Below are 12,623 nucleotides of genomic sequence, written 5' to 3'. Positions count from 1 at the left end.
AATAAAGATCTTTTAGAAACTCCCTTGCCAGCCAGCAGAAGTAATGAGGAAACTGGACACAGGTGAACCTAACTTTGCAGATAACAGTGCTGCAATTTCTGAAAGACAGAGAGACTACATGACTATCACTGGCACTGTACATTATGAGTTTTCTCCAAGACAATTCTACCCAGAACTTTTAGCCTAAGAAAGGATTACAAACTGAGGTGACTACAGCACCTTATACCAATGCATAAAATTGATCTCAGTGTTTGGCAAGATCGGTCCCTATATGTTTAGCCAGTTTGAGAAGAAACAAAATAAAAAGTTACATGGGAAACACGTAAAAGCTTTTTGTGTCCTGAGAGCTGACAGAAGTGAACAAAACCACTGCTGACCCAGTGCTACATCAAAGCTTGACTTTAAGCGAACAAAACTATATGGAAGGTTTATGACGTGAGGTATTAACAAGCAGTAGTTTAGTCCTCTGTCACAATGTATTGTACTTACAGGAAGGAGGAAATGAGAAATTTTGTATAAATTCCAAACTTCAAACAACGGGATGTTTGCTACCCCAAAGCTACTAGGTCACAATAACAGATATCCCGTCTCCTTGTTATCTGTCACCCAGACTCAAAACAGCGTGGCTTTCTAGCCACACTCAGCAGTGCTTGGTTAACAGTTGGACTTGATGATCTTAAAGGTCTTTTCCAACCAAAACAAATCCATGATTCTTAGTATCATATCTCTGATATCTATAAAGTAGAATTTTCTACTTTACAGGGATAGAAATGTGTTTGGGTTAGTGGTTAGACACTGTTTAATTTAGGGTTAAATACACTACCTTGCTTTGCTAACAACTATACCTTTGAAGAAGAGCCAAAGGACAATAAAAAGCATGCTTTGCTAAAAAGTATCCTTGAAGAAGAGCTGAAAAACTGATAAAAAAGAAACATCCTGCCCCAGAAGGCAGAGAGAGCTGAGTGATTGCCAGAGAGGCATGAAGCCAACAAAAATCGACAGTAACTAGGGGAAAGGTAAAGGTGGCTGGGGGAGTTCGCAACCACCCACCCAATTAAAGGACAATGCAAATTACCCCCACACGCTCAAGAAGCATGGTGCTAATTTAAATATGCTTGATCGATAGTAGATGATGTGGTAATTACTAATCAATTAGTGTAAATTTAGGCAGGTTTTTCTAATCCAGTAACAACATAAATACATTGTAGATTCTCTGTGTAGTGTGCTATCTTTGTGGAATTACCATCTAGCACCCATCTCTGTGTAGACATGAAATAAATAAAATACCTCTGCTCTGGGCTGTATATTGGTGCCGTGCACACTGGGTAAATGATCTCATTTTTCGGACAATATCTCTACCAGGAGAATGTTGTAATCCGTGCCCTTTGAAAGTGCTCCTGGAAGGCTACATGATTTCTAAAAGGTACTAATCGGGTAAGCCAGCGTGTAGCTTCTAATGAAAGCACAAAGATATGGTGCTTTTGCTGATTCTTTGCTACGTCAATCTTTTCACAACCTTTTTATTTCATTCCTGTTAAAAATATGAACTGGTTTTTTACTTGAAACACTGATTTTACTGTGATGAGAGAGAACAGAGAGATTTTCAAATGACACCTGGCCTTCCCTTACTAACAAAACCAGGGAAATGAGATATACGGGATTCTAGTCATATAAAGAAAAATTGGTCAAGCTTCCATGGCAGGGCAAACAAGAAGATGCATATTTCATGAAAGGAATCAGAGCTGAAGGTCTGGTGCTAGTGATTTCTAAAAGATTCCCAAGTGTAATAAAGGTAGGTGTTCTTACAGATTTCTGATAGATTTAAACTCTTGCTATTGCTTTTAGTTGATGGGGGTTTAAATTCAAAGAACACATTTTTACAAAGGAATACATTAATGGCAGGAATTTAAGACACTGTCATCCCCACCTACTCTGCCCTGTCTCATTGCTAGAGGTTATGGAGAGGCAAATATATGCCTAAACAGTTGCAATTCACAATCCATCTCAAACCCATCTCCACCACTGATGAAAGCTGAGATGCTAGATTATCAGCTGAAGATGCTGATCTGCAGACACACACTACATTCTGGCACGCCTTTTATTGGAGCAGTAACTTCTAAAAGAATCTTGGCAGGCAGTTTGGGAACAGATCTTACAGAGAGGCATGCACGCAATTCAGCTTTGCATTTTAGGTTCAAGCAAGGTCAGAAGCTCCCTGCATATTTGTGTCTTACTGAAGCCATCTGGCTTTGCCTAATTTTTGGCTGAAGCTATTTTAAGCATTTGGCTCTGGAATCAATGTCTCTCAGATCCAGGCTTTGGTCTAGAATATGTCTGGAAACCTAAGGATCCAAAGAGTCTTGATTTTGGAAAACAGAATGGTTATTTGCATGATTTTGGACTGCATGCAACTAGCATATGCTCATAAGGCCTGAGTTTTGAATAACATAACGAATCCCCAGACCCTGTGAGTTTTCTCCATGCTGGAAAAGGCGTTCAGTGGGAAACTCTGGCTAAGTACAGAGGTGTTAAGCCTGAAGCTCAGTAGCAGGAAAGTATTTGAGCAGATTTCCTGATTGCTAGAACTGATTTCTAATAGTTTGTTCCAAACCACTGAATGCAATGGGGATTTCTCATGACTATTTCCACTGGGATATATTTATTTTTCCACAGTGCATTGTTGGTTGCAATAGGATTCTTAGAATTTCCTGTCTCGCCACTGCAGTTGCTTCCAAGTGACCAATTCATTTTTCCAGACTTAGCAGCATAAAGGCTGGCTCTGCATTTTGTTCACTAGTTTTCCATTTTCCTGATAAGAAATTAAGAATAGTTATCTTGCAATAAGCCACTATGAGTTCGATTCAGTGCACATCAAGATCAGTGCAAAGCCTATCACAGGCTACTGTGAGCTTTGGATCCGATACAGAGCAAAGGCAGAGTTCACTGAAGGAGCAAGAATGTACTAAAACATTGTCTTCCACAAGAAATGCCCTGAAAAAATGTAAGGAAATCTGTGACCTGGAGTTGGCTCTAGTCTTCTCAGGAATATGAACAGAACTGTGCTACCCCAAGAACTGGAACCAATGTTGAGAGAAGGGGTGGAGCTGAGATAAAGAACTAGTATGGAGATGCTTGAACTTCCTGCCCCTACTGCCTCTTGGGAAGATGAAAGGTGTGATGGAAGTAAATCATGCATCTAAAAGAGCCTCCACCCACCCAGCTGAATTCACTGTCTGACACATCCTGATGCCTCCCTCAGGAAGAGCATCAGCTGGCAGCCTAGCCTGTTGGGACTCCTGCACCCGCAAAGTGGGCAGGAGGGCCACAGTCATTTCATCACTCTTGGCAGTCTGTTGATCTAGACAATTGTCTGTTTTGCTTAAGTCTCAGAGTGTCTCAGTTCTTTCTGAAGAACAAGCAACAGCTCTGGAACTGGGCTGGGTATTCCTGACTCCCAATAAATATACTTTGACCTTTTCATAGAGCAACTAAAGAAAGCAGTATTTTAAGGAAATTAGTTCATCCTAATAGGTGTGAAGGACTTCAACAAAGGTCTTATTGACCTGACTGGTACTAACTGTGACCATTCCCCAAACTGCCATTTGGATGTAAGGTTTGATTTAAACCTGAGGCTTGAAGCTTAAGGTATTTTCTGTAAGATAATAAAGCAACAGCCCCATTGCTCTAGAAAATGTTTTACACCAATACCTGGGTGAACTTCCTGAACATCAAATCTTTTTTCTCTGAATTAAACTAACCTTTCGATAACAATGCAAGGACAGCTTCATCTCTTTGAGTTGCTTCCACAGACAATGCTAGCATCCTCCTTAAACTTCTCATTATGTCACAGGAAATCTAGCATCCAACTAAAGAGACTGACATTCTCTATCTACAGTACTATTATTTGAGTTTCAATCAAAATACACCTGACTAGACTTGAATTTTGCAAATGACCTGCTTTTCCTACTGTTAACAGACTAACTGTAGTTAATCACACGCAGGTCTTTTGCAACTGAAAAGTGCATTTGACAGTTTGTTTCTCAGACTCCTGTCTAACATAATGCCTCTTTAGGCCTGGTACTCAGAATAAGGAAAGCAGCACAGCAGATAGGATGGGAAGTCTTACCACAGTCTGATGCAGACAGTGAAATGATAGTAACAGGAGGCAACATAGCCAATACCAGGAAAATAAAAATAAAGAGAATAATGGCAGATGTTCAGCATACTGCCAAAGGGCTGGGGCTTGGGAAAGGTCAGAGCACTACCTGCACTATGGATTCATGATTTGGGATAAGGACAAGCAATAGCTGTAGAACTCAAAATACAAGAGAAGTTGGTTAGTGACATGGCATCTGCCTTAATGGGGACAGCAGTGAAAGCCATCAGAAAAATGAGGAAAAATATTGTAGCTCAGTCACAAAGAACTGCATCAGACATAACTACTGACAGCTCTTCAGCTTCCTCTTTAGTGGACACAATTTGTGAAATGCACAGACAACTCCTTGAATGACAAAATTGCTCATGAAGCACTCAATTCTAATTAAATAAACCCCAACCACAATAGTTACCACCAAACAATAATAAAATGTTACATAGGTCTTAGGTGTTAAATCTGTCAAATTGGGTAGCTGACACCAATTCCCAAAATAACATCATTTCCTCAGAGGACACATTTGTCTGAACCATTAGCTTCCTGAAGGAGATTGTGCTCTTGGGCATTTGCTCAAAAATCTCAAAGAATATTCAAACATAGTGAAGATCATAATGGTAAACCAACTTCTGCATCCACTAGTAATGCTCAGCATCTTTCACAATTGGCCTTTAACATACTTATATTAATATATATTAAAGTACTGAAGAAGATAGATCTATTTCCTCGGAATCCTCCACTGCATTTATACTTTGCCACCTTGCAATCACACAGCCTATCAAAAATCAAAGTAACTGTCACATTTAAATGGACTGTAACTTAGCTATCCAAAGCAACTGCATAGCTATGTGATGCACTGCTTATCTATTTGAAACACTTTTCCTGTGTATCAGTCAGGAAAAACAGACGTGATTAAAACAATAAACTGTTACTACGTTTCCAAGAATAACTGAAACTGTAGAATGTTATGCATAAGAGAGCAGGTGGACTGCAAGATTATGGGCAGTTTGCATATCATCTGGCTAATACAGCTCAGTCTTTCAATCATATCTCATTTTATTGCAGTTCCCAGCTTTATGGCAAGTACAGTCTTATAAGTGCTTTGAATTATTGCACCAACCTTGAGTTTATGCTACAACTCAGAAAATATCCTTCTAGTATATAGCACTTTCTGTTATGTCAAAAATAGGAATGGTGAAAGGTGTAGTAAAGAAAGCAAGCAAGGGGTTACACAATCAGCTTCTGCAGCTTGTTACGGGTCCAATTCACACGCACTGGAAAATGTTTCAGAATGTGAGTGGCCTTTGGATTCAGCCCCAAAACGAGCTGCTTTTTTTCTCATGATGCTGCCAGGCAATCCTACATGAAGTGCCTAGCCCTGTTCTTTAGTGTAAAGGATATTCTGCTTTTCACTGCAAGGCTGTGAAAAATGAGTACAACATATAGGCTCAGCACCAAGCCCAGAGTCAGGATTCTGAAATTCTGTTCCTAGTGTTGTCACTCTCTAAACACATTGTCTTAAACAAATGACCTAATCTCTCTGTTTATTCAGCTGTAAAATGGAGATAAAAATTGCCTTAAGTCCTCACAAGGGAAAATTAAGTAATATTTTCTAAAGTACTTGGAGACCCTCACATGAAAGATTCCCTATAAACATAACACTGTGTCAGAGCAGGCAGGGAAATCCCTTACAAAATACAAAAAAAAAGCAAATTAAAACACAACAATCAAGAATTACAAATGGCACACTACAAACCCAGTTAGTAACGTGGTTGGGGACAAAACCCGAACAGTTTACAGCCCTAATATTTACAAATCTAGACTTCCTAACACAAAGAGAGGAAAGGACATCCTTTCTGATGTAGTCTTTGACAAATTATGAAGCAATGCTTTTAACCTACCGTCTCTGAAGTTATTACTGCTAGAACATTTATAGACAGTAATTGCCCATAAGCTGCTAAAGCCCACAGACAAAAGTCTGTGTTACAGGAGGTGGAAGGGTAGAGTGGCTGGCACACACAGTCCAAGACAATTTTTGATGGTGCTTTAAACAAACAACCCACCCTACTGAAATGATCATACTGCTTTAAAGGTTTTGAGAGTTTGTTGTTGGAGGCTTTATCAATATTTGCTGAGGTTATATCCAAAACCAGCGTAATACTTTATAACGCATGGCAAACGTGCTCAACTAAGAGGAAAAGTGTTGTTCATGAGCAGTTTGACATAACACAATATATCATCCTAATCCCTAACAGGGCATGTTCAGCTCCAGATTCACATCCAGATGTATGGCCAATCTACTTAGCAGATACAGTGCAAATGGGCTGATGAAGTAGATGTTACAAATATTAATCTCACTGCATTAAATACCAATGGTTTATGAGAAACCATGAAGGTGTTATATAATCTGTCAACACCTGTGGTTTCATAGCTGCCCTTTGGTATGTTCCTATGTGACTTAGATGTGTTTTTATGGCATTTATCTCCTAAACTATTCAGTCACAAATTTATCCCTAATATCTACACAAATGCTTCCTTTATGTATTTAATTTTTTTCACTAGCTTACTTACCATTATTAGCTTTTCTGATTTCACTATAAACTGTTTCAGTCCCCTTCTGTACAGGAGCTGGAAAATGTATTGGCACAGAATCAATTTCTTTTCTTTTTTTTGTTTTGTTTGCCGTATGAAAAGCTCCTTAAACAAACAGAACACACTGTTTTACTTTCAGAGGAAGTAGTTACACAAGCAGCAATGATCCTGTGGAGTCTATACGAAAAAGCAACTACACCCCCTCCCGCAAACCCAGACTGTAAGGTTCTAAGAGAGATGTCTCTCCCTCTATATAAAAATGATGATAAAATAGGCTTCCCTTTCTAAATTTGACTTTAACATTCTATTAATCTTCTCAAGTTAAATTGATGCTGGTTTATTTTTACAGAGACATCTACCACTAGAGAAGAGTTTCTCTGAATCACTTTGAAGAGCTTCTTCGATTTGTTCTAAGGATTTAGGGATCCTAGACCTGAGGAGATCTATCATTTGGAAGACTAACTACACCCCCTTTTGGCAACTAGCCTGATTAAATCTTACGGTCACAAAAATAATCTAATTTGCTGTTCTTTGTGAGATGTCTCAGAAGAGTATTTGCAGATTTCACACTGCACAGCTTCTACTCAGGTGCTATCTGGGAAAGGTCTCTTCTCAATTCCTCAGCATGGCAGACTCTTCCATTAGTGCACTGAGATCAGGTGGACACAGCAGGAGTGAAAGCTAAGAAGACTTGTGGAAAGATAGAAAGTAAGGAGAAAAAGCAGAGAAGATTTGCGCCTCCAAGGACACAGCTGGGATACAAATGCAATGTTAGTCTCAGACACATACATTTCAGACCCTTAGGTTTACAAATAAGCCCCTGTAAACCTCTGCTCTTGTATGAGATGGAAAGCAAAAAGCTCTTCCTTTTTTGCTATTTGACATCTGGGAAAGAAAACCTGTCCTCAGAGTTTTGATATCAAACTACAGGTGCTTACCCCAGTAGGGAAGGGGCAGAGCCTTGTCTAAAGGCCTCAAAATAGCAAGAACTCAGTTCCTCTATGATCAGTGTAAACACAGCTCTGGGTAGTAGTAGATTAGAACAATTTCCTTGGTTTCTTGCATGGTTGTAGATTAAGAATCCCTGGGTAACCATAGTAAAGTAAAATGTTCCAGAACTCTGTGCATTAAAACCACTCTCTTAATTTAGTATAAAAGCCTATGCAGGCAGGGTCTAGGAACTTGCTGTTCAAGGATCTCAAAGCATTTTAGAAACATTTGTTCACTTCAGTGAAACTGAGTCTCTTAGAAAACCTCAGAAATCTATCACTATCACCTTCAATTTCTATGGACCTTCAATAAACCAAAAAGTTAGATTTTTCTAGTTAAAGTTAAAAAAATAAAAAAATAATACAGCTGTTCTCTCTCTGCAAGAAAATGTAAAAAAAAAAAAATCACATTTCTGGATGCAGAGTCCTGTATTTTAGCTATAAAAAACATTTAAAGAACTCAGACACATTGATGTGCAGCTAGACTCAGAATCAGGACTGTTGCTGTTCTGCATTTCTCTGAAGCACCTAAGTGTCTCTGGCACCACATTCTAATTTCCCAAAGCTAATTTCATTGTTTTTAATTCTATTAAGCATCCTCTAAATGTTGGGAGCTACCACATCAGAATTGAGTTGCAAAACTGCTATTAATTTCAATGACAGTAGGAGTTTCACTTCACCGAGTGCCTAATCACAGCTTTCAAACTTGCAGTTTTGGCATGAACTTTCTTTGCAAAATAGTCTGAAGATCTTGAAGTGCATTTTGTATGTTTATGGACTATTGCTTAAAGGATCAATTCAATTTCTAGTGAAGTAAGAATTTTAATAAGAGGTAGCTCATTTTTTTAATTTTTTTATTTTTTTAGCAGATTACAGTCCTAAGTCTAATCCTGTTGATTCTGTGGAAAGACTTGGTGGGAGGCATTTCCTTAGCTTGCTTTTTTTTTTTTTTCTTTTCAGACCCATTTCATTAAATTGTGATATAGTGCCACTGCCCATGTTGTTTTCTTTGTTAATCTTCCAAAAGTCATCTCAACACTGAAAACATGTGCTAGGAAAAATTACTTGGATGATTTGACATTTTGTTCCTACTAACTTTATAATGGTGCCACCCTGCAGATAACTAACCAGCTATAAAAGTAACAGAAGGAGCATGTTCTTACTGAGCCATGATTAGCAGTTTCTCCATTCCCACTTTAAGGATATTTCCTGATAATACTTTAGCACTGGCCTTTGTTTTTGCCCAGATTAACAATAAAGGATCTAAATCACTTTGCCATCTTTTTGCACAACTAAGCTTTAGAAAAGAGAAGCACTATATTTTTGTCAAGCATATAACCTCCGTAAGCAATTTAATCATTCTCTAGAATTACCACCTCTTTAAATACCAAATTAACATTCTGCTATGACTACCCCAAGTAAGAGCTGGATTATGTAGCCCCAGCTCTACCTCATATTTGTCTAGCCTCTTCACCCCTACTTCAAAAAGTAGGTATCAAGTTATTCCCATGTGGAAGTTTTAAAATAAAGCAGTGAAACTTTGCTTCTAGCAAGCTTACCACTATCAGTAACACTGTAACGAACCCTGGTTTTTGGTCCTTACGCAGAAGGATAGTACATATAAAATTCTTGATGCACTAGTCTATCTGCCATTATACTGTGTTAAGAATTATTTCCGAAACAACCAGCTAGTGCTGGAAAAACAGGGTGAAACAACTGTTTTCAAATGCAAGTAGTTCTTCACTGTCAAATACAAGATGTACATCCTTCTACAATTATCTACGGTTATATAAACTTGTTTTGAGGTGGCATTCAATTATTCCTGATTGCCAAAACTGACACAAAGGCTACTGTTACAGCTGAGATACTGCAGTGTTTATTGCAGTAGTCTTTCACAATACACAAAATATGATCCTCCCGCTCCTAAGATGAACATTAGTTTTGACATTGACAACAGTGGCAGGAGAGACAAATGATAAGGAAGATAAATTAATTTGAATTTAGTCCTGAGAGATCAAAGAAATCTGGAGTTCCTCAAAAGGCAGGAGGAACTAGACTGTATGTGCAGCCTGCTGAATGAGTTATGCATGCCCAGAGAGAAGGTAAGCGTGATATTCTTTGTCTTCATTCAGAAAATAGGTGGAATCAAAAGAGGTGCAATAGGGATTTGGAGTTAGGTGATAATCTGAAAGGTCTGCTCCTAACAAGGGCTGGTCATAACCCACAGACAGACATGAAACAATATTGTGATTTGAAACAAAACTTGTACAATAACATCAATGTGGCAGAAGTATCAGTGGCAGTTCTATGGCTGAATTATTTCTGTGGGTGTACATGATTATTACAAGGGTATATAAAGAAACTTGGCTTTGCTTCTCTTTTCCCAAGAATAAATCTAATCCTGTTCTCATTGTGATAGGCAGTCCAGAGCTGAAAGAATTAATCTTGCAACTTGGTTTCAGACAACTCCTTCTATTTAAGCAGCATCCTCAAGATGCTCTGAAAGATTAACACATTAAATACTTGCAGTGCAGTTGCCATTTACATAACCAAAGCATGCATTTGCTAAGCATTCACTTGTGTTGTAGGCGCAAAAAAAGAAATAGATTAGGGAGCTATCATATCTCAATACACTTGAAGCACAGTCCAGTCGTATAGAATCAATTAACTTTCTGTGTGTCATATGTAGGTCTGTCACATGAGACAGCATTCAGTTAAAATAATCTGATCTCATGTACACACTATCTTTTAAATATTATTTTGCAGTTTGCAGTTTAATGGGGTTCAGTCTACATAGCATGGATACTATCTTATTACTCAGTGTGGTATACTGGAATAGTGTTATATATCAGGAATGGGATGAAAAGGCTATTTTTAGAGATGCTGATCTTGCATTTAATAGGGCTTTTAATTTAAATAACCAGACACTAACATATCTTTACCATTCTACACCATTGTATCATGTAGTGCATGCTCAGAAACAGTTGGAACAATTAAGTATCAGCCCTGTTCTGAAAAAGAATACAACAACTATGATATCTCAGTGCAGAATTTAGCAGACATGGATAAATAGTGTGCTTAGAACACAGGGAAAACTCTATGATGAATGATACCAGCAAGTGAAAACCGAGAAAGAATGGGATGCTTGGCTGTTCCAGGAGGGCTTTGCAGCCAAGCTTGAAGAGTGAGCACTTTGGACCAAACATCTGTATTACTAACTAAACAATTGTGTCTTTGGTCTCTGAAGTGAGTAGTCCTTCCTACCAGGAAAAAGGAAATTTGTCCATTTCTTCCTCAGTTTGCTTCTCATTCAGCTAAAGCAAAGAAGCTAGAGCATAGCATAATTGTCTTTCATGGTTTTTATTCACTCTCAGCTACTTGAAACTTTTTGTAAATTTCTGAAAGATTTAACAGCTTTCAACACAAGGGCATAATGATATCACAGTTCTCAGAAGACACAGCATGACTGAAGTGTGCATGTGGGTGTCAAGAATAAATTTCAGTGGATATTTCTCCTTCAAGTTGCACAGACCTTAGCCTCATGCTATGAGGTCTGTCTACTGTTACCATAGAACTAATGGTAGGAGGCCAAAGTTACCTGGGCATCAATTTCTCATTTCTCTGTTTAATGTGCCACAAAATCCAGGATGGTCTCCAGGCCACTCCAGACAGAGACTAAATCTATGCTGGTCTCTCTTCTCTATCACAAGGGAATTACAGCTTTGACCCTTCAACTAGTTCCTTTATGAAGGAGGAAATTCCACTGCTTTCTGTTCTATTGCTCTACCCTGTGGCTAACCTCAAATGGCTCTCAGTGAATTTGGACTCTATAACACGAAGATTCACAGCAGGTTGCCTTCTGCTCAGAGCCTCAGCTCCAGCTGGGAGCCCTGCTCTGCACAGACCTCAAGTGGATGGGAAGGGCAAGTGCCTAAGTGGATCTCAGGGGAAGAAGGGGTACAATGAACAACAGTATGGTTGCTGCAGCATCATCTAGATTAAGGAGCACTACTGTCACAAAATGCACACAAAACACAACCTGCTTTTACATTCACAGGTGCCAATATCAGCCCAGCGTCAGGGACTACCAACATGCCCAGAGTTGCTCCCAAAACATAACCATAGAGGCCAGACAGTTTATTACCTCTGTGAGGATCAAGCGTTGATACTTCAACTTCAGTGTACTCCACCTCAGCACTCTCAAGGTCAGGTCCTGCCCCAAAAATATCAAGAAGATGTTTCTTTGTAGGAGTGCATACTTCATTTGAGCTGTGGACCTGATCCTGCTGCCACTGAAATTAATGGACAAGTCCTCATTGACTTTGATAGGTGCAGGATCAGGTCCTACTTATGGCACATGTAAAGTACGCTGCTAAGACTTGTAAGGTCAACCCATTCCTAAGGGTCATCACAATTTGAAAGGCAGTAGACCAACTCAAGCCAGATTTCTGAAACTGTGGGATGTGCAAATTGTGCCTAAAAATCTTTCTTTCAATTTAACACTTTCAAAAGTGGCACAACACAAGTGGAGCAGGGAATTATCTGAGATTCTCCCATATTTCTTCTACAGCTGCAGCTCCTCTCTCTTCTATTTCTCTCTCTGCCATTACTTTTTCCTCCTTTTCTACGGCCACTATGGCAGGACACTTTCCTCACATTTAAAGCCTTCTCTAAGTTTTTCATGGCCTCTCTCATGACCTCTCATGCTCTCCATTTCTGCTTTTCCAATAAGCAATTTCAGCACTTTCATGTTGCCCTTCAAGCTCTCCATAGAACATCTACAGTGGCAACCCGTCTTCCTCCTCAAAATGCTTCTCTGCCACAATCCCAAAGAAAGCCTGACAATAATTAGACACCTGATTTACTAAGACTATTGGCTGACCACTGGTTGC

General features: G+C 39.0%; 1 protein-coding gene across 7 annotated transcripts in view; it reads right to left on the bottom strand.

Annotated features, from left to right (window-relative positions):
* Positions 1-12,623, bottom strand: part of PECAM1 (platelet and endothelial cell adhesion molecule 1) — a 34,698-nt gene that overhangs the window by 7,588 nt on the left and 14,487 nt on the right. For 2 of the 7 annotated variants that reach the window (XM_075770849.1, XM_075770847.1), the window contains exon 13: positions 11,876-11,944. The exons of 1 other annotated variant lie outside the window; for it this stretch is intronic. In XM_075770849.1, the coding sequence (XP_075626964.1) occupies positions 11,876-11,944 (69 nt within the window). Of the gene's footprint in view, positions 1-6,721; positions 6,848-11,875; positions 11,945-12,623 lie in introns of all 7 variants that reach the window. 4 more of the 7 variants (XM_075770844.1, XM_075770845.1, XM_075770846.1 and 1 more) reach the window with 4 other exon arrangements.

Source organism: Balearica regulorum, chromosome 18 (genome assembly GCF_011004875.1).
Source record: "Balearica regulorum gibbericeps isolate bBalReg1 chromosome 18, bBalReg1.pri, whole genome shotgun sequence".
Lineage (NCBI taxonomy): Eukaryota > Metazoa > Chordata > Aves > Gruiformes > Gruidae > Balearica > Balearica regulorum.
This window is presented reverse-complemented; position numbering and strand designations above follow the sequence as displayed.